Source organism: Gossypium raimondii, chromosome 8 (assembly GCF_025698545.1).
Source record: "Gossypium raimondii isolate GPD5lz chromosome 8, ASM2569854v1, whole genome shotgun sequence".
NCBI classification, from domain to species: Eukaryota; Viridiplantae; Streptophyta; class Magnoliopsida; order Malvales; family Malvaceae; genus Gossypium; species Gossypium raimondii.
The window spans coordinates 285,615-308,794 of NC_068572.1; the positions used below are offsets into that span (position 1 = coordinate 285,615).

Genomic DNA, 23,180 nt, shown 5'->3' on the forward strand with positions numbered 1-23,180 from the left:
GTGGAGTTAGATGAGATCATCCCTATCCAGTTCAGTTCTATTGTAAATGTATTCAACACTCGTACTTGAGTCTAACTTATTATCATGAACTAACATATTATTTTTATTTTTCGGTTTAAAAAAAGTTTCAGTGAAGGAAAGTTATTCCGAACCAAAGCTAGGACATATAACATGCTTCAAAAACTTTTAATGATAGTATTTATAGATCATTTACTAAGGTTGAGTTTGGATGGGCGGTGCGTTTACCTGCGGTTAGTGTAAAAACAGCGGTGGATGTGAGATTAGTTACTGTAGCAACACTGTAGCGTGAGACAAAAAGTAGGCTAAACGCACCGCACCGCACCGCACCGCACCCAATCGACCATCCAAACCCACCCTAATTTATTAATATACTAATGAATACTTAATCAATTAAACCAACGAGATCAACTCACATTATAAATAAACCAATCCTTGGTTGGGCAAAAGCCCTAGTGAAATAGTTTGCAAGTGAGTGACCACCACCCATGTATGTATAAATATTAAAAAATGGTGTAACGTGATAGATATTTTGGTTTCACAAGTGTTATATATATAAGATCTGATGTTATATTATTATATAGTTGTCAATATATGCATATACGCGGTATTGCACTTTAACTTTAAGGAAAATGTAGTGCAAATAGGGGAGGGGACAGACGAATGTGTTAAGGCTGCCAAATTGCTTCCTTTCCAACTAAAAATGAAAAATCTGGAGACAGCAAGGGGGTAGCTTTTGTGTATCATAACCAGCAAAAGCCCCGTTTTCCGTCCTAAACTTGGCAGGGAATTAGATTCCAGCGCCACCGATACCCCGGCCCCCTCTCTTTTTCTAATGCATTTCAAATCTCAATTCCACATCATTTTTAAATTCGATAATCCTTGTCAATTGAGTCTTAACTCGATTTACATGGATATTGTTGTCAATATAGGAAGGCGTGGGTTCGAATGTGTTGAAGTGGTTTATTCTCTTATTTATGGGTTGGAGAGGGACTATGGGTGGTTCTACGCATTGTGTCAAAAAGAGCTGATATTATTAGAACCTATAATGAGATTGTTAAAAGAATATTCCTATAATCCTTGTAGTATGTTTTTAGGAATAATATTTAGTACACTAAGTTTTTAAATTTCACAAGCAAGATTAATGGTTGACAAATGTTCTATAGGGATATAGTAAAATATTAAAATATATATTTAAAAATAAAAGACATACATAACAATTTTTTGAGACGGCTTGTGGAATAAAAAAGTATACTACCAAGTATACCAAATAGTAGCCCATGACTTTATATAATGGATGCATAAGAATATATTTTTAAAATGTATCAATATCTTATATACAAGATTTATGGCATACTCACAATATAAGTGAAAATTTTATATAACAAATATACTTATTAAAACTAAATGACGTTTTGGTTGAAATCAAGGACGATGCTAAATAAATTATAAAATTTTAAAGGGTTAAACTACAATTTTATCTTTGTATATACTTGTTATTTTAGAATTTTAAAGGTATTAAACTGAAAAATTTTCAACTTCCTAGGGGGATAAAGTGTATTTACCATTAAACTAACGTATAATTTTAAAAATTTTAAGGGACTAAAATAATAATTTGTCATTTTGGTGTCGTCCTTGGTTGAAATGGTAAATTTAACGGTTTGATATGCACAATATTTTTGTTCAAATCTCATTATATATATAAGGGCAAAACACCTTACTAATAGCTTGGTAAAAAAAAAAGGTTTCTTTTATAATTTCTTAATTAAGTTGAGACGTAATTGATGGGTGATACCAACTTAGGAGTCTTATTATAGTAGAAATGTGTTAATTATATAATGTAGTATCCTTTTGGATGAAAATTTGGCAAAATTCAAATCATCTATGGATTCCGAACCCAATCGCTTCAAATAAAACGGAATTTAAAAAAAAAATTGATGTGGGGTAGACTTAATTTTTGGACCGTGAATATAAAATGGATATAGTAATTGCCAACCCTCTATATCAAATTATCATTTTATCCTCTTATATATAACCATTAAAGAAACAAAATGTAAACAAATGTTTTAGAAATAAAACTTAAAACCTTTTACATAATCGAATTTTCCCAAACTAAAGTATATTTTATAGGGATTGTATTTAAATATTTATTTGCTTTTAAAAAAATTAAAATGTTACAAATAATTAGAAAAAAATCAAATTGAAGTGGGCAGGCTAAGATAGATATATCTATCCAACATCCATGGAAGTGATAATGATTTTCTATATTGCTTCCAGAATTAGATTGGATCGGGGTTGGACTCATTTTATCTATATATATTTTATTTTTTTAATAATTTATTCAATTGAACCGGATAAATCGGTCAAGCTAAGAATCATGGTTTGATCGGTTCAGTCATTGATTGAACTCAAAAAGTGTTAATTTTTAAAAATTACACATCTATAATGAAGCGAGATTATAAGTGATGAAACAAAATGTACCAACTGTCTCGTTCCATTGCTATAACTAACAATGTCATGCATGCAAGGCAAAGGGATAAAGAAAATGAATGATGCCTATAGAAAGAAGTACATGCACGTGGGTGGAGATATAAGAAATGGAATAGATGTGAATGTGCATGATAATATTTCATATATATTACAGCTTTTGTAAAAATTAAGAGAGAGAGAGCTTATTATACACATTGGTTGAATTAGAGCTAATTAATCACTAAAAAGAAGAGCATAATTAAGGTGAAGATAATGGGGGTGTTGTTGGTATTAAGCATTTTCTCCACTGTCCAAATCAAACTTGTAAATATATTACGCAATTGGGGACCTACACAGACCTTGCTAATTGTGGCTTTGGAATCCCGACCAGTAGCATCTCAATAGAAAAGGAAAAGAAGGAAAAAAAAAAAAGATTGATTTTGATTTTCCCCTTTGTCACCACGTTATTATTATTATTATTTTAAAAAAAAAGAAAAAGCTAGCTATTTTTCCACACTTGGAAATTGGAACGTACATTGTTCAAGAATGATTTTTAGGCTTCAAAAAGTTTATTTTTATTTTTAAAAAATGAATAGATAATGAATAAAGGGCAATACGATAGAGTTGGTAATGGCTTGCCGTATCAGAATTTTTGGTAAAATAAAAAGAAAGGCAAATTACAGATAATGATTGATCATATGGTATCATGGTTGATCCATCTTTCTTTTCAGCTGAAAATTATATAGTTACGTATTGAAATTATGACAATCTTTTTAGGTATAGGTACTTATGCATGGTTATCACTAGACTAAAGGTACGTCACCCATATAAAGAGCAATGGAGCTTATCTTTGAACGAAAGCCAGTTTCTTGGATTTATTGCACATTTAAGATTTCAGTCCTTTGAACCAAAAAGAAAAAGATATCGGTCCAAGATTATGGCTGCATTTGTTTTTCTCTTTGAGTAACTGTACATTATATTCTTATGAAAACTATTCAGGTTTGAATGTTGGAGACGGGGTGAAGTTACATATTTTGGGGTCGAGATTAAGTTATATATTTTTGTGAGAGTTAAAATGTAATTTCATCATTGTTTTGGCTTGTATCTTTATGGTTTTTAGAAGGAATAAATCAATTTTTAGCATTTTTTAGGGCCAAAACTATAAATTTACCATATATTAATTTAAGAGTTTTTGAATTTTAGAGGGTCTAAAGCTTCAAATTTTCATTTAGGGGGTTAGCTAGGGTTCTGCCTACTCCTCTCCCTTCCTCCCTCCTTGGAGATGACATTATTAAGAGTACAGTCATGAACCCCAAAAAATAAATTTCTATATACTATAAAATGGATATGAAAAATATTTTAGTTCCACAAAAAGACAGTGAATCCTATGGACTCGTTAAAGTTTTTCTACCTATTAGTTTTGCTCATATAAGTAGATCTGGTAATCTAGTTGCGTTCTATTTAGCCACTTGGTTATGAATTTGTAATGACATTTTCTATCTTGAGTTTGATTATCCTAGCTTTTTATGCAAGTTTGTGCTTAAGGGATGCTAATTCTATTTAATGATATGGATTAACTTTTTCTTAAACGAAAATTGGTATTAATATTTGCATAAGTATGCAACAGACTTGCCAAGCTCAATTGGCATGAGCATTATTGCTAATGTAGGAGGGTGTGGGTTTGAGTGCGCTGAAACTCATTATCTTCCTATTTATGAGTTGGGGAAGGGCTATGATTAGTTCTAAATCTTATCATTCTTGAAAGAGTCGAGGTCTTGCCTATGCCCTTGGTACTCTCCCTAATAATATCTTTTTCTAACCTCTTGTACCTTGCTTTGACTTTGGCTAATTGATTCTTACCTTTCAAAAAAACATAATATTATTTATAGTAAACAATAATATACATTTATGTGAATGCAATTTGTGGGAGAAATGTCATTTCCAAAACTTGAACTCTGAAATTTAAATGTAAGCATAGAGCTCTTAACTACTTGCTTCTTTATGTTGTTGGCAAGTTGTTTGTTTTCTTAGATAAACTTTATACAAAGCATACATTCAATTTCATATGAACTCAAAAGTCTAAAAACCTAATGAGGCATTGATTGTATTGGTAAGTTAGAGGCTCTGAGATTTTGAGTGTCAATATTTGAATCTTATGTAGTGTAAACCATGTGTGGGCTCTATTCATATTTTTGGTATTTTCATGTTCGTTTTACGATCCATGTTCAGGATTCCTTGCTGCCCTTTCTAACAATGTCGTCTCCAAGGTTTAAACATGCATTCTCTCTTGGGTGTGCAATTGGCCTGACACTGCACCCAACACTTGTTGGTGGCTCTATCTGTTAAAATTAATGAACCTTGAACCATATAACTAAAAAATACACCTTTATTCTATATTTCATACTTCTAGATATGAACTATGTATTTATAGCTTTACAATATATAACAACTAACTAAACTAACTTGTATCCTATCTTAACACTCCCCCTCAAGTTGGCGGATGGAAAATATCTTTCATCCCCAACTTGGAATTAAGATACACATGTTGTTCAACACCTAAAATTTGTCACAATGTCAACGATTTGCTCTTCAGTTGAAACATGTGTCTTAATCAATGCTTCTTGAAATTTTCTCCTTTACAAAATGGCAATCTATTTCTATGTGCTTGGTTCTCTCATGGTAAACAAGACTGGCAACTATTTGTAAAGCTATTTGATTATCACAATGTAGCTTCACAACCTTTTCTGCCTTCACTCCTATTTCTTTAATCAACCCTGTTATACTTCAGCTAAACCCACTGTAATGCTTCTATACTCTGCTTCAGCTGAAGACCTAGAAACAATTTATTGTTTCTTTGATTTCCAAGAGATAAGTGAATTCCCCAACTTAACACATAAACCAGAAGTTGGTCTTTTGTCATACCTTTCTTTAAGGTCTTTCCACACTAAAGATGCAAAAGAAGCAAATACTATGCCTGTTGAAAACTCTTTAGAAACAATATTCAAACTCCAAGAAAGAACTATAGCATTACATTGTTGCTCAACATATTGATCAATAAATGTTATTTAGTTTTTGATAGGGCCTATGAAACTTATAATGGTGTCAGAAGTCAAATATTGCTCTTGTAGCATTTGCCTACAACTAATCAAGCTTCCTCGGTTGGTTAAAAAAGAGTCACAAAGATAGATTGCTCCTAGTTCTAGTAGCTTTCTAGTAGCTTGTAATAAGTAGTCATGTATGCAACATCTCAAGATGGTCAAAAGAAAAGGTTTAATGGAACGTGTGACCATTGTAAACTAAAAGGCAACAAGAAAGAACAAATCCCAGTTTATTTTTAGCTAATAAATCTATTCGCATTGATCAACTCCAAATGCTATAGATTTCTATCCTTGCTTACCAGTGTGACACAAGAAATGCACCTAATGGATGAAGATACAAGGGATGATTGTAATCTAACACCTCCTTACTTATTGTAGTTGTTGGTGCATTTGTTTGCTTCTAGATTCACTATCGTGATCCAACATTCTAACTAATAAAGCAAGAAAACAAAGAACAAACAAACAGAATATCGGGCAAGATCGCACCAAAATTATGCTTAAACACTTGAGTAAACAAACCAGAAAGCAATCTTTTCTATTAACAGATTGTCAACCACAAAGAAACCATTCAAGAATAACTCGAGAATGACTAAAGCGAAGGCTTGTCTAGCTTTGAACCATAAAACTGAAAAATACATATTTATTCTATATTTCATACTTCTAACTTACACGAAAGGTGTATTTATAGCTTTACAATATATAACAACTAACTAACTTGTATCCTATCTTAACACTATCCCTAGTTATATCTAGAATTATTATGATTTAAGTTGTGTTCCATTTGTGCTTTACAATGATTAATTCTAATATTTAAAATTGTTATAGTTCTACTGATAACTCTTTTATAAAAAAATGCAAAATTTCGTGGAATGAACATGAAACCAAACACATGGGACATCCTTTAATTGTTCTAATAAATATATATTAAAGCTCAAAGTTTCAATTCGTTGTAGTGTCTATATGCTCAAAGTTTAAGTATAAGCTCTGGTCAAAAGGTAAAAAAACCCAACATGTATTAATATATATTAAAGCTTTTTGTATCATGTTTTCAAGGAAAAGGAAAGTTAATGGGGGAACTCGAGGCAGTAATAAAAGTGTTTGTAGTTTGGAAAAAAAAATGGTATTTGAGTATGATGAATCATATTTTTGTTAATCTGTAATTATAATTTTTTTTAATAAAATGTGGGCATGCATGCTTTTATTGCTATGAGACAAAACATTAAAAAAATTCCTCTCGGGCATCCTGAAAAACTCATAATTCTCCATGCATACTAGCTAGGTAAAAACGCTTCAATTCGTAATAGAAACTCGATGAAATATTCTAGTTTAGAGTGACCCAAACAAATGCTAGCTAGCATCCTATGCTCTTGTACTTTTACCGGACTCGTTAAGTGATTCTACACGTTTTTCGGTCTTCGACCTATTTTAGATTATGACCCATTCAGAAAATAAAAATAAAATTTTAGTTGCAATTATAAAGTATGCGTGGGTTTTAAATATATATATATATATATTTTTTAGAATTATAAAATTATAAAATGTAAAAAATCCCACACTAATATTTATTAATTATTTTAACAATTTAAGATTTATTTTTAATATTTAAGATGAATGTAGATACATACATGTGCTAATAACATTAACATTTGAAAAAAAAAAAAGAAGAAACTTTAACATGTGATTAATGTACCACCACAGTGGCAAAAGGGTGATTAATTTGCTTGCTATTATCTTTATATCTCCCATGCATCATGCATGAACTCACTTTTTGAGCACTAAAACAAATCCAGTCCACTGCATGAAAAGATCAAAGAAAGCTTATAGATGAAGAAAAACTTCCTCCACTCAAACCCTAAAATATATAAAGAAATAAATATATAATATAATAAAAACAAAAAGCAAAGATGAGGGAATGAAGGAATAAGAATAATAATTATAATAAGAGGAAAAAAAAACCAAAACAAAAAGCCCTCTATCCTCCCCACCTTCCTATCTTTCTTTCCTTCTGCCTCTCTTCTCTTTTAATTCTCTTCTTTCTTTTGCTTTCTTGGCCTTCAGTATTCTCCTCCTAGTGTCTATGGATTCTCCACCTTATTAAAGAACCCACCATACTTTATAAAAAGAAAAAAAAATAATTACCATGGTTTTCTCATCTGTTCCAATCTATTTAGATCCTCCCAACTGGCAGCAGGTAAGGGTTTTCTTTTTTTGTTTTTGTTTTACATCTTTTTTTTCATCAATTTCTATCCATAGTTTGTGTTTCCCAAAGTAAAATAAAGCAAATTCAAAAGATAAATATTCCTATTCCTTTGTGATCTTTTTTACTGAATATACCAATTATTTTTCTTCTTTAGTAAAGATTTACTTTTGCTTTTTTTGGGATTTTAGTTTAAATTTTCTCCATTTTTTTTAGCAGCATAATCATCATCAACATGGTGGAGTTGGTACTGGTAGTACTGAAAACCCTCAGCTTCCACCTCTTCCTCCACCTTCTCATGTTGGAGTTGGTGGCGCTGGTTCTATTAGGCCTGGTTCAATGGCTGGTCGAGCCAGGTTAGCCAAGATTCCACAGCCTGAAGCAGCTCTGAAATGTCCAAGGTGTGAGTCTACTAATACCAAGTTTTGCTACTTCAATAACTACAGTCTTTCACAGCCACGCCACTTTTGTAAGACGTGTCGGCGGTATTGGACTAGAGGGGGTGCCCTTAGAAATGTTCCGGTAGGCGGAGGATGCCGGAGAAACAAGAAAAACAAAAGCAGCAGCTCAAAATCCACAGGTTCAGCTGAGAAACAAGGTGGTTCTAATTCAACAAATGCAGTTAATAATAATATTCCTTCTGAAATCACAGGCCATTTGCCACAGCAAACCCCTCATTTGCCTTTCATGGCTTCGTTGCAAAGTTTCTCTCAGTTTGGCATGGGAAATATTGGGTTAAACTTTGGTGGTAGTGCTAATGGAGGACAAGCTGAGATGGGGTTTCATATAGGAACCAACTCAGGCATGAATAGCCCTATTTTATCATCAGCAGGTCATCAGCAGTTCCCTTTCTTTGAGCCAACAAACGGTTTGTATTCACTTCAAAGTGAAGGCACGGAAGGATCATCTTCAATGGTGGGTGAAAGCCAGCTTCTTCGTTCCATAACTTCAAGCTCTAGGGTTTCTCAGCTAGCTCCAGTGAAAATGGAAAACAACAACAACCAAGGGCTAAACCTATCAAGATCCATGATGAATAATGCTTCAGAGAATAATCAGTACTGGGGAGGAAATAATTGGACAGATTTATCAGGTCTCAACGCTTCTAATACTAATCATCTCTTATAGTTTAAAAACCTGATCTTGAAGCTGTCCAGTTATCAAAACAGCTAGCTTTAATGACAGATACATATATATAGTTTGATCACCTTGACTGGCACACAAGCTTCCATCAAAAAAAGTAAATAATGGGTGGTGAAAAATTGCAAGGTTAAGTGCAGAACTTATCCCATCATCATCATCTATCGAAGAAAAAACAAAGATTTGCAGAATTGATGTTGCATGTTTCATAGTTTATATATTGGTTTTTTTTTTAATGTTATTTTGTTTGCATGGGCTTGTTTACTGATGTGTTCTATGTTTATGTGTGATGTTATGGGATCTTTTATCTGACATTATAAACTAATTTCCTCTGTGATATATATAGCCTTTCTCATGTCTGCAAATCATCATATTGCTCACATTTCGATAGATCTTTCATTAAATATTCTAAAGCTTCCATGGTTGACACTGTTGTGTAAGTAGCATAAAATCATGCTAAATTTTGGGTTCCTCTATGTATGCATTTTCTTGGAATTCTAGCTGACCAACAAATGGCTAGCTGCACTTGTAAACCCCTATAACAGATATATATATATAGATTATCTTCCTCTTCATTGATGCATTTTTATATATTGACCATTATTTTGAAATTATAACTATTACAAGTTTTATTTTACCATATATGCACATTCCACCATAAGCATCAATTCCATGGAGTCTTTAGCAATGTTCGTTGCTTCATGTTGCACTTACACTTCTTGTTTGTCTGATATACTTACACATATATGTGTGTGTATAATATTTATATTTGTTGATATATCATGTCTTTAGCTTTTCTCTCTCTCTCTCTCTATATATATATATATATCCATTTCTATTCTTTTATGCAAGGGAAGTTAAGATTTAGATACATAAACATATATGTATATATTCACAATATTTTAGTTCATCCTAGTTAGTGGAAATTTCATATTTATAATTAAGTATCATTGTGAGATATATACATAAACATATTGAAATGTGTAATTCCATTCTTAAGATCAATTTTTTCATAAATTTCATCAAATAATTTGATTATAACTTATATTTTTAAACATAAATATATGGCTTTTGTAATTATCGTGGGAGTTAAACTCTTCAATTTTTCTATATTTTTTCCAATATTAAAAGACGAGAGAATCCAAGAAAACGCCAAAATACCACTCAAAGCCATGCAATTCTATGTTGAACCCAAGTATTCTAGAATTTATAGTTTTTTTTATAGAAAGAATAAATAATAATTTTTATTAACTGTGCATGGTCAAAAGAAGTGCAACCTTTTGAACATAACTCTTTATTTATCTTTTCAGTATGCTAACCTTCAAATCTGATATCAGAAAATGGAGCATCAAATTTAATTAAAAATAATTAATTAAAGGTGCAAAATATTTCCACTAATAATTTGAAAACAATATTTTGTCTTAAGCAAAAAAAAAAGAAGAGGGAATCAAAGGGATGTAATTTGCTTCTGCTTTTTTCTGCAGGGACCAAGACCTTGCACCGACGAATAAAGCAATTCATATGATAATTTTGGAACATTAATTTGAAAATGACATTAAAAAAATCAATTTTATTCAACAAATGCTTGGTAATGTTAAATTAATGCTTTTTTTATTAATTAAAAAAATTAGTACATTAATTATATATTTTTATAAATATCATCTTAATCACGATAAAAATACAAAAAAAAAAAGGTAGGATCCGGACATAAAGAGAGATGTCTGATAGTGAGCTGGTCATAGAACTTTAGAAGAAACAGTTATTTGTAATAAAAAGTAAAAATCTGTGATGACGAAATTGTGGGGTAAACGGAAATTAGAAAAAGGGAAAGAAGCTGAGAGAAAAAAAAAAAAAAAGGGAGAGATAAGGTTTTTATTTGGTGGTGGTGGTGGGAGAAATAAAAAATTAATTTTATGTTATGGGCAAAGATAAAATTAAAAATTTTGAACTAAAATGGTCTTAATTGAATAAATATTGTCTTATAGGGTCAAAAATGTATTTTTTGTATTTGGCCGAAGTTTAAAAGGGACTAAAAGGAAAATTATACCAGTTAATAATGGAGGCGAAAGCTCAGCATCTCTTTTAACTTTATATGTAACGTTACACATAAAACTAAAATTCTTTAATATTTATTTGTATTTTAAATTTATTTTTGAATTTAATATTTTATCTAATCTTCGAAAATAAAGGATAAGACTTTAAGCACTATTTTTTATATTAAAAAGCCTAATAATTTAAATGGTTGACATTCAATATAAATTATTTTTGGTAAATTATAGTAAAAATTATTAAACTATTAATAAATTTACGTTTTAGTCACTTAACTGTAAAAACCTATAAAATAGTTTTCATTTAAGTCACTAGGTTGTTAAAATCGCTGTATTATGATATTCTCTATTTGCACCACATGTAATAATTGAAAGCTTTTATTCCCATTCGCTTGTACAATTCATTTTTTTTTTTTATGAAATAGCTTTGAAGTCATCAATCTGTGAATCAAAATCGAAATAACTTTCTTCTTCGATCTTCGACATTGACCATCAGATCGCTTGAAACCCACTAATCAATCTTCTTTTTTTGAAAAAAAAACTTAACAACCAAATGATTTAAATAAAAACGTTCTAATAGTTTATTGGCTAAAATGAAAATTTTCAAATATTTCAGGTCTAAAATAATTTTTTTGAATCTTTTTTTTATGAAATAGCTTTGAAGTCACCAATCTGTGAATCAAAATCGAAACAGTTTTCTTCTTCAATCTTCGACATTGACCATCAGATCGCCTGAAACTCACTAATCGGTCTTCTTTTTTTAAAAAAAAAAACTTAGCAATCTAATTATTTAAATAAAAACGTTTGAATAGTTTAGTGACTAAAATGAAAATTGTCAAATATTTCAGGTCTAAAATAATTTTTAATAGCTTAGTGATCATTTTGTAACTTTTTGAAATTAATAACTAAAACGTAAGCTTATTAATAGTTTAGTGACTAAAATGAAAACGATCAAATATTTCATGTCTAAAATAATTTTTTTAATAGCTTAGTGACCATTTTGCAATTTTTTGAAATTAATAACTGAAACATAAGCTTATTAATAGTTTAGTGATACTGGGAGTAATTTACCCTTATTTTTCAACGCATTTTAAGAATTACATTTTTTTTTTTTGTGAATATCAATTATAAAAACTTAAAATTCTCTGACCAAAGTGGAAGGGAAACCTGGTTTCCAGGTTTCGATCCCAGTTGACGCGCTCCATCACCTAAAAAGAAGAGTACGACCGAAGGATCCGGTAAAACGGTTAAAAAACAACTAAAAAGTTCTTCATTAGATGTTTTTAAATTTCAAAAAAGGTCATCATTTTTAAGTTACCATTTTCTTTTTCTTTTGGAACTCAAAGGCGGGTAGCTGAGATCGTCTTTCTCCGGTTTCCTCATTGTTTTTGTTTTTCGCAGGTGAATTTCTCTTTAGTTTCTGTTTGATTCCTGAGAAAATATAGGAAAAAGAGAAAATACAAGAAACTGATATTTCAGATTCCCGTTTCCCGTTATTTTCTAATTTGATTTAATAGCTCTAGTTTCGATCTTCGGTAATTTATTGTTCTCTGGCTTCTAATGACGGCATACATTGATGTTTTGTTATTTCCACTTTAATAATGTTTTGAATCTAGTTATCGTATCAATAAAATAGATTAAAAAAAATGAGAATGTAAGATCATATGAAGGGTCTCTGTTCTATGACTAGGCATAGTTTTTCTTGAACAAAATGTTTGTGATGGATTGTTTACGGTTTGGATTAGGAATTCTGTCACAAACTTTATTTTGTATATAACTTCATATTTTATCGTTGAACGAGGATGATTTGGTCTTGGTTCATAACTAATTCAAAGCATGCTTGTTGAAATGTGGATTGTTTCTCTGTATTGTTGTGATGTTGTTCTTATTTCCAACGTTTTAGTTAATACAAGATGGCTGATGGTGAGGATATTCAACCACTTGTCTGCGACAATGGAACTGGAATGGTCAAGGTAACAGTTTAGGATACTCTATCATGTTTCATATATATATATGATATTTTCTAATGATGCGTTTCTCTCTTTTTAGGCTGGATTTGCTGGTGATGATGCTCCAAGGGCTGTGTTCCCTAGCATCGTGGGGCGTCCACGTCACACTGGTGTGATGGTTGGTATGGGTCAAAAAGATGCATATGTTGGGGATGAGGCTCAGTCCAAACGTGGTATTTTAACTCTGAAGTATCCGATTGAACACGGTATTGTTAACAACTGGGATGATATGGAAAAGATTTGGCATCATACCTTTTACAATGAACTTCGTGTGGCTCCCGAAGAACATCCGGTTCTTCTTACCGAGGCGCCTCTTAACCCTAAAGCCAATCGTGAGAAAATGACCCAAATCATGTTTGAAACCTTCAATGCTCCGGCTATGTATGTTGCTATCCAGGCTGTTCTCTCCCTATATGCCAGTGGTCGTACAACTGGTAAGCAATTTTTTACTGCAATCCATCTATGTTACTCTGATTTTGGGGTAAGTGTTTGATAAGGGTAAACTCAATCGTTTCTATGTTTTCCATACATTTAGAGGGATGGACTTGGAGTTCGATCTTTATATCCTTTATCTAGATATGTGCTGGATACATGTATTTATGGAAAAATGAAGATGCGGAGCAATATGGCTCTTAGTATCTTGGATAAAACTTGAGTTAATTATGGAAGAATTTGAAGTGCTCTGATGTTGATTCCCATTTCTACCTATAATTAGTACTTTGCTCATTTTTCATCTATTAACCATTCTCTAAAATACTTGATGTAGGTATTGTTTTGGACTCTGGAGATGGGGTGAGTCATACTGTCCCCATATATGAAGGATATGCCCTCCCTCATGCCATCCTCCGTCTCGACTTAGCGGGTCGTGATCTTACTGATGCCCTTATGAAAATCTTGACTGAACGTGGTTATTCATTCACCACTACAGCTGAGCGTGAAATTGTGAGGGATGTGAAAGAGAAGCTGGCATATATTGCACTGGACTATGAACAAGAGCTAGAAACTTCCAAAACTAGTTCTTCCATTGAGAAGAGCTATGAGTTGCCTGATGGCCAAGTGATCACCATCGGCGCTGAGCGCTTCCGATGCCCAGAAGTCCTTTTCCAACCTTCCATGATTGGAATGGAAGCTGCTGGCATTCATGAAACCACCTACAACTCTATCATGAAGTGCGATGTCGACATTAGGAAGGATTTGTATGGAAACATTGTTCTCAGTGGTGGAACTACTATGTTCCCTGGAATTGCTGATAGAATGAGCAAGGAAATCACTGCCTTAGCCCCAAGCAGCATGAAAATTAAGGTGGTGGCTCCACCTGAAAGGAAATACAGTGTCTGGATTGGAGGCTCCATCTTAGCATCTCTCAGTACTTTCCAGCAGGTATTGTTCACTTAACAGACTAAATGCTTTAACTCTTATAAACAGAGGCGAACTCAAAATTCTAGCATTTTTCAGGGGCTAAACTATAATTTTACCATTTAAAATTTTATGAACTTTGAGGGGTCTAAAGAAGCAATTTCCCATTCGCCCCTGCTTATAAATGAGTCGGACTGTGAGGGATTTTTAGTTTCTTGTGCTTCAAGAAATTCGATTTTCCAGAAACTATTAGGTTAATTACACATGAATAGAACAACATTCGTATATTTTTTTGATCTTGATTCGGTTTTAGTCATATTCGTACTGAAAACATCTACTCATTGTGATCGGAATACAGATGTGGATTGCTAAGGCGGAGTACGATGAATCCGGCCCCTCTATTGTGCACAGGAAGTGCTTCTAATTCTTCAAAGAGTGCAAGAGGCGCAAAAGTAATGTCTTGTTTTTTTATTTGGCAAAACAATTGCAGCTCGCAAGCTTCTTTTTTTTTAATCTATATGCCATTTCTCTTTATTCTTTTATTTATTTTTTCTTTTAATGTTCATATTGTCGGAAAACAATGAACCAAGAATGGCGGAGATGACGATAGTGTTGAAAATTCTCTCGTTCTTATTTAAGTGTTGTTGAATGAATTTTCCATTCAAGAACTGCCATAAGGGTAAATGAAAATGAATGAATTCAGAGTTATTCTTGTCTCCTCTTAGCTTCTTTAATTTTGAAATGATCTATTCTTCTTCTTCAAATAGAGAGAAATCCTATGTTGTACCCTAATGGCAAGGGTTAATGGTTATGATATTATTTTGAAAAAATATTTTGAAGTTTAGTAAAGGCATGGGAACTGGCTTTTAACAGCTTTTTGCTGATCTTCGGGGTTCGATTTCAGCTAGAAAATATGGTCCACTTAATTCAATTTAATTTGGTGGTAAAAAAATTAATAATTTGAATCTAAATTCATCCAAACTTAAGAACACAGTAGATTAACTTGACTTAAACTTGTTATATTTTACTCGTCCCAATTCAAATGACTTAAACTTAAAATAATCTAAACTCGAAATTGATTCAAAATTTTAAAACTTAAATTGATCCAATCCAAAATAAATTCTATAAAATATATTAATTTTGATTTTTTTGTAATTCAATTTTCACAAATCATTATAATGATTATACAATATTATTTTATATTAACAAGTTATAAAATAAATTATTGTATTCAGTAGTTGGGAGAATTTATGTTAGTTTAAACCATCTCAAAGCGTGTCGTAAAAAACAAATTATTTAATAGATATGAATAATTTTATATAACATTTTAAAGTTATTATTGTTGTATGAAATAGTGACGCAATGTCATTTGTATCTATTTTTCAATAGTTTAATATCACATCAGTAAAAATAATTTAATATCATATCAGTAATTTCATCACGAGTTTCAGTATTTTCGTCCTGAAAAAGATTAAATCTAAATGAAAATTCTGATCCCTAAACCTTAAAGAATAAAGATCAGAACGGTTTCGAGTATCATACCAATTACAAACTAATCTTCTCATACGGATATCAATCTAGATAGTTCATCTAGAAATATATCAATAAATTCTTTAACCATCTGTATCTAAGACGAATTGATTTTCATTATTTTTCACAATCATGTCTATAAAATTCATCCCTTTCTAAGCTTATTGTCATTGGAAGAAAAAAAAAAGACGATGAAAATGAGGAAGTATTGGCGGCAGTATCAACAAGCTCCGGGGAGTTGTAAAATGATTGTTTTTCATTGTAATTGTTATAAACATATTAATTAATATGTAAAATATATGTATAGAAAAAAGAAATTTAAGATTTAAATTACTTAAATTAGTAAAAATGATGAACGAAAACGACGTTATCGTAATTACAGAGTAACTTGTGCTTAAAAACCAGGGCGACATCCCACAGTTATTATCATCCAACCTTATTACAGCAGAAGCTTTGGGTTTTCTTGTTTCTGTCCTAGATTCTCGTCCCCATCGCCATAAACGACCAAACACAGAAACACTTTCATGGCTCGCAAATTCTTTGTCGGAGGCAACTGGAAATGCGTATGTTTCTTCCTCTTTTATCAGTCAAAAACTCAATTAATCAATGTTTTTTCAGCTATTATTCCATCTGATTGTTGCAGAATGGAACAACTGAGGAAGTAAAAAAGATTGTTACCACATTGAATGAAGCTGAAGTTCCTTCCGAGGATGTTGTGGGTTGGTTTTTTTTCTTTTTCTTTCTTGTCTGAAATTTGCTGTCATTTGATTACTTAAACAAACATTTAGTTTGAATAATTTATCAAATTTATGTTGTGTTGTGGCAGAGGTTGTTGTGAGCCCTCCATTTGTGTTTCTTACACTTGTGAAAAGCCTATTGCGGTCTGATTTCCATGTTGCTGCTCAAAACTGTTGGGTTCGCAAAGGTGGTGCTTTTACTGGGGAAATTAGGTATGATTTGATGTTGGGTTATTTGTATCATTGTTGTTGATTAGGCTAGTTAGACTCCAGCAATGGTCGATGTTTGTGGTATATTAGCGATCAACTTAGCTGCTACTCTTTGAACACAGTGCTGAAATGCTTGTTAATTTGGGCATTCCATGGGTTATTATTGGTCACTCTGAGAGAAGGGCTCTCTTGAATGTAACCGATACGACTAGGTTCCTATTATTTCGTAGTTTCGAGTCTTGTTTTTGTTGTTTCTTGAGTGACACGATTTTGTTTATATTCCCAACCCTTGTCTCTGTAGTTTGTCGGAGACAAGGTAGCTTATGCAGTTTCTCAAGGCGTGAAAGCGATTGCTTGCATCGGTGAGACTCTTGAACAGCGAGAATCGGGCTCGACCATGGCTGTTGTTGCTGCACAAACTAAAGCAATCGCTGGTACTTTCTTCCGAAATGTAAAAGAAGCAAAGCCGATTGTTTGTTTCGTTTCATATATAGGTTTTAACCGCTAATGCTTGTTTGCAGAGAAAGTAACAAACTGGGAAAACGTTGTTCTGGCTTATGAACCTGTTTGGGCCATTGGACCGGCAAGGTCGCGACCCCTGCTCAGGCTCAAGAAGTACTCGAGGCATATATCCTTTTAGATGAGTCTTCACTTTTGCATTGCACGTGTTTTCCCATAAATGATGAATGCTGATTGCTATCATATAACTATACCAGTCATGTATCGAAGCTCATGTCATTGTGTGTAATCATGTATATTCCAGGTTCATTGCGAATTGAGGAAATGGCTTAATGACAATGTTAATTCCGAAGTTGCTGCATCTACTAGAATCATATACGGAGGTATTTTTCTCGACTGCTTATTGATGTTATCCGAGAGAAAACAAGTAAATCGGGTTATAACCGTGGTTGAATATGCATCCATTGCACCATAAATGAAGGTTCTGTTAATGGAGCAAACTGCAACGAATTGGCTGCACAACCGGATGTGGATGGCTTCTTGGTTGGTGGAGCTTCTCTCAAGGTTAGCAATGTTCCACTGGTTTAATGCCTCGTCTTAACCGTGTCCTCCGCCGTTTCCTGAATCAGCCCGAGTTCGTCCATATCATCAAGGCTACCACTGTGAAAAAGAATTGAAGTTCAAATCAAGGAATCACAGCTTAAAACACAAAAAATAGCTTTGAAACTGAGAATAATGTATGATGAACCAGTAATTTGAGTTGATCGCTTTCATTCTAATCGATCTTATTTCGGCATTTATGCAAGCTAATCCCCTTGGGCTTAAATTTTATCATTGAAGTTGGGTTAATCTTGGCCTAATTGTGGGCAAACCTGCCGTTTCATGCCAAATTTTTGGCTTATTATATTATTTGGTACCTATATTATTTTTTAGTTCAATGTGGTACCTACATTTCATAAAAGTTATACATTTTGGTAGCCAAAAATAAAAATTTTATTTTTAATGTTTGATTAAGTTTTTAGGGTTGATTTGATGAAAACTAATTGTTAATTACTAGGATTAAATTCTCTAAATTTTGTTAATAGAATAAATTTAGTGCTATTTTAATTTTGAGTTTATTTTGTTAAATATAATCTATGATTATGATTTTCTTTTTGCTTTTAGGATTTATTAATGAAAGTTAATTTTAATATTATTAATTAATTATGAATTTTCATCAAAATAACCATAAAACTCAAATTAAACATTAAAAGTTGACACTATTAACTTTATATATTAAAATATATAATTTTCACCAAATATTAGATAAAAAATTCTAACTCAAATACCAATTGATGCACTAAGTCTAAAGGATTTAATCGTGAAAATTTGTTTTATTGTTTAGTGTTAATATACTATTTGGTTTATGAGTTTGGTTTCAATGTTCAATTTGGTATCTAAATTTTTTGTCCTGATTTAATACTTGAGTTTGATCTCAATGTTCACTTTAATACATGATTTCTTTTTTCAGTTTAAGTACTTGAGTTGGCTTCAATGTTCAATTTGAGGATACTTGAGCTTTTGTTTTGTCCCACTTAAGTATCTATATTTTTTTACTAGAACATCCTTTGGACCACATGTAACCAATATTGATCTAAATACTAAATTGAACATCAAAATTAAACTCAAATATCGAATGATATATTAACCCTAAATTCTTAGACCAAGTTAGATCAATGTATTTCAAACTCGACTCTATCCATAAACAAATACTTGGGATAAGGAAAGTAACATAAGCCGAATTCTATATTGTCTTAAAAGCTAACCAATAAGATGTTTGAGAGAATCCATATTGATGGTTTTCTTGGAGCCTAACCCTGAATTAACTTTGTTAGTTCAAATGGAGCCTAACCCTGAGGAGGTTTCAACCAAAACCCAATCAATCTAACAACATGATCCATGTAAAACAAGTCTGAGACTAGTTATTCAAACTAAATCGTAATGATGTCGAACCAAGGCATTATAAAAAAGATTACCCGAATTTCGAAACTGAAAAAAAGGACAAGGAGTATCAAACAGAAGTGGAATAGGATGCAGCATGCATGCATGAGCAGTTCAGCTCTGAAGCACGTCTATGGAAGGTTAGCATCCTAGGTCTAGGTTGACTGAATCAAATGAACCACGATTTCATCAATTTATAGTCTGTAGGTAGGACGTTCAAGCAGCTGCTACAGTGCCTACGAAAACTCCATGACCCATTTGTTATGTCAAATCAAACATTGGTGTGAAACGTGAACTGTTCTCATCATTCTCCGCCTTATGGAAACGCCTTGGAAGGTAGCTGATAGGCATGCATGTCATGGTGATTTCAAAGTTATCATGTGGCGGTAAAAGTACGGAAGATTCCTGTAATGTAATACGAATAAATTAATTATTATACATTAAATTAAAGAATAATTTTTTTTATAAAAATTTCATCAATTGTTAGTGTTAAAAATTAACATGACTGATGGAATAATTAGACAGTTACACATGACATGCTATATATATCTCATGCTAATTTACATATCAATTTTTTAACAATAGAAATTAATGAAATTTTTAACAAAAAAACTCAAAGGAACTAATTTACCCATTTTTTAAGTGAAAAAATAAATTGTAATCTGAATTTTAGTTTAAGTGTTTCTACACTAGTTTTACCTCTTCTGCTTATCACCGAGTACAGAGGCTTAGGGTGGGTTTCGATGGGCGGTGAGTAGAGGTGCTCATGGGCCGGGCCGGGTTCGGGCCGGGCCCATAAAAAAATTCGGCCCGGGCCCGGCCCGGCCCGAAATATGGGCCTAGAATTTTGTCCAGGCCCGGCCCGGCCCGTTTTTTAAATAAATACCAAAAAAATATTTTAAAAATTAAAAAAAAATATATTTTAAAAATATTTTTAAATTAAAAAAATTTTACAAAGTATTTTAAAAATATTTTAAAATTAAAAAAATTTTAAAAAGTATTTTAAAAGTATTTTAAAATTAAAAATAAAAAATAAAATATTTATTATTAAATTGGGCGGGCAGGCCCAAAAAGTGGTGCCGAGGCCTGCCCGTTTTTAATCGGGCCTCGTTTTTTGCCCAAGCCCATATTTGGGCCTATATTTTCCCAAACCCTCCCATATTTGGGCGGGCCGTCAAGGCGGGCCGCCGACGACCCATGAGCGACTCTAGCGGTGAGTTTACTGCTGGTCGAGATAAAAGCAATGGTGGCGGTGAGATTAGATCTTGTAGCGATCTTGTAGCGTGAGACAAAAAGTAAACTAAACGCACCGCACCGCACCGTACCCAATCGCCCATCCAAACCAACCCTTAATCATCCACAATCCCAGAGGGTAAAAAACATGTGGGAAGTATAAAATAGGTATAAATTTGCTCCAAGTCCCTGTAAAAACATTTGGTCAAGAAAAATAATTCTATAATGAACTAAATTTGACCAAAATAATTTTTACAATATTAATAGTTGAACTTACACTTTTAAATGAAAAAAAGAAGTAAGATAAAAATTCTTAAAATACAAATAGAGGTGAAATAAATTTCAAATGTATTAAAAGTATAGGGATCTAGAGCATAAAATACTAACCTTAGACTAAAGCTCTCATGCCCAGAAAGGCTTTTATCCCTTTGCTGCCTGTCTGGAATGGAAGCTTACATCTCTCTACTTACTAGCTTGTCAATAATGAATTATTAGGAACTCTCCTTTTTTTTTCAGAAGTGGATAGAATTGATGAACCATGAACCGAAATTTTCAAGATTTGTAGTCACCAAATTGGTGCACCGAAAGCTGCAACTAGATTTTGCTCTTTTCTTTTTATTGGTGAAAATTTTGCTCTTTAAATTGTCTATTGGCTTTTGTTGAGGCCATCAAAAACACTATAAATAGGGTTTGTTATAGGTCATGAAAAGCACAAAGAGAGTGTCCGAGCAAGGGGGTTTTTTGAGAGCAATTGTCCAATAATTTTGAGCATATTTCTGGGATTGGTTGTAAGCTTTTTCTATTATGTTTTGAGTGCCCAAATCGTTGGTTAATGTTTGGCACTGATAGTGACTTTAAGTATTTCACACAATAATGTCAACAGCCACTCCTCCGTTTCGGTGTCGACAAAAGGGGTTTACACAGAGGGGTTTAGAGTTTGGTGTAGATTCCGTAGAATGTGCTAGCTAGCTATAACTAGATGTTATTAGGCGTGACTGAATCTTATATTTTCTTAGGAAACGGGGTCTAAAATTTTGTTGAAATTCGATTCGGCCCATAATTAATTCTAGTTGTACTATTTTATCACATGTATTAATGTACCCAAAGCTTTAACACTCCCTAGTTTGGCAATTATATATGAATATTAGTTTTACATATTAATTAAATTATTTGATATTTTCCTTTCATTTATATATTTTTAAGCAATAAACAAAATTTTAAAAAAAAATTAAAGAAAAAACTAAAACACATCCAATGAAAATTGAATGGCGACATAAAGACAGATTGCATTCATTTATTTGTGTAAATTAAAAGATGTTAATATATAACAGAATAGTACAAGTTCTTTGTATGAGTACCACATTACACAATAGATGAAAGTTAAGGGGCCAAGTGTGAAATTGATCCATTAGAAAATACAAAACTAGATGCAGGTATCAGTCGTTAAAACATGAGATGAAAACATTTTGTTCAAAAGAAAGACCAGGATAGATCCTAGTGAGCTATAAATATTTGCTATTTATATTTCGCAATAGCAAGTTAAGCAGCCCTCTTTGTACCGGCTATGGAGTCGGTTGAAAACCAAACGTGTCCATCATTGTACAGGCACACAAAGCATCGTCACTGAGTGGCTGCAGCTTCACGTACTTGAAAGAAAGACGGGTTCTTGACGACAATGTCGTACATGTGCAAAGCCCTGAAGTGGGCAAAGTTTCTCGGCAGTGAAATGAGATGAGCCGAGTTTTCTGATTTGTGGAACTGAAGGAGGTGAGGTTGGGTGAAGTTGTGGTAACGGGTCCAACCGAGTTCGGTCAGGCGGTGCTCGAGCTCGGAATAGGAGTTGATGACTTGGTTGGTAGGGAGGTAGACGAGGACCCGTGGTCGAGCCCCGGGTGCGGTGGAGGTGCCGGGATAAATAGGATGTTTATGCTCGAAGGATTCTCGAGTGGGATTGGGTATTAAGCGAGCCACGCCTTTTTTGTCAAATATCCACACACCCGACATGCTCCCTACGTCGAAAGAGATGGGCTATTACCCCTCGTATAGCTAATGCCTTGCTAGGTTGTGAAATAAAAGATGGCCTGCTGCCGCTTTTATAACACACAAGGATTTTAGATTATAGCGTAAACTACTAAACTATTAGCTAAACTTCAAAATTCACTCTAAGGTTAATTTTTTTTACTAAAAAGTCCGGCTAGTTAACTTCAAACTGTATATTAATATTTATCGACAAGTAGAAGAATATATTTTAAATTTAAGTTAATTTTTTTAAAAAAATTAGAAATATTTGGTTCATTGAAACCAAACTTAATCAAACACTAAAATATAATGTAGACCGAAGCTATATAAGGAGAGGTAGGCAGGGAATTGGCTAAAGGTGTTTTGGGGTTGGTTGAGTCAGGCTTAAGTGTGATATTAGCACATTTTATACTTGTCTAATCTTGACCTAGCCTGATTTATTGGCTTAAAATTTTGTCTAAGCTCACTTATATTTGTAAATGGTTAATCCAAACTCATTTTAGGTCTACCCTTATTGTTTTTTAAAAATAAAATTTAAAAATATATTTATATTATTTTAACTTAGTATTTAACTTTTATGTACTATAAACTACATAATATAAAAATTACAAACTTAAAAGTCGGTCTTGAACATTAAATGTTCAAGCTTGAGTTCAACTCATATTTTAAATAGACGTGCA

General features: G+C 32.6%; 2 protein-coding genes and 1 pseudogene across 3 annotated transcripts; all 3 read left to right on the top strand.

Annotated features, from left to right (window-relative positions):
* The first annotated feature begins 7,539 nt into the window (after window positions 1-7,539).
* Window positions 7,540-9,287, top strand: LOC105789974 (dof zinc finger protein DOF2.2). Of its 2 annotated transcripts, none has more exons than XM_012617337.2 (2): window positions 7,540-7,776; window positions 7,999-9,287. In XM_012617337.2, the coding sequence occupies exons 1-2, from the start codon at window positions 7,726-7,728 to the stop codon at window positions 8,905-8,907; spliced, it is 960 nt and encodes a 319-aa protein (XP_012472791.1). In that variant the 5' UTR covers window positions 7,540-7,725; the 3' UTR covers window positions 8,908-9,287. The 2 variants fall into 2 exon arrangements, with proteins under 2 accessions (XP_012472791.1, XP_012472792.1); XM_012617338.2 differs by having other exon boundaries at window positions 8,002-9,287.
* Window positions 9,288-12,208: 2,921 nt separating this feature from the next.
* Window positions 12,209-15,040, top strand: LOC105789973 (actin). Its single transcript, XM_012617336.2, has 5 exons — window positions 12,209-12,368; window positions 12,871-12,940; window positions 13,017-13,410; window positions 13,743-14,356; window positions 14,691-15,040. The coding sequence occupies exons 2-5, from the start codon at window positions 12,881-12,883 to the stop codon at window positions 14,754-14,756; spliced, it is 1,134 nt and encodes a 377-aa protein (XP_012472790.1). The 5' UTR covers window positions 12,209-12,368; window positions 12,871-12,880; the 3' UTR covers window positions 14,757-15,040.
* Window positions 15,041-16,181: 1,141 nt separating this feature from the next.
* Window positions 16,182-18,068, top strand: LOC105789976 (triosephosphate isomerase, cytosolic-like; annotated as a pseudogene).
* The last annotated feature ends 5,112 nt before the right edge of the window (window positions 18,069-23,180 follow it).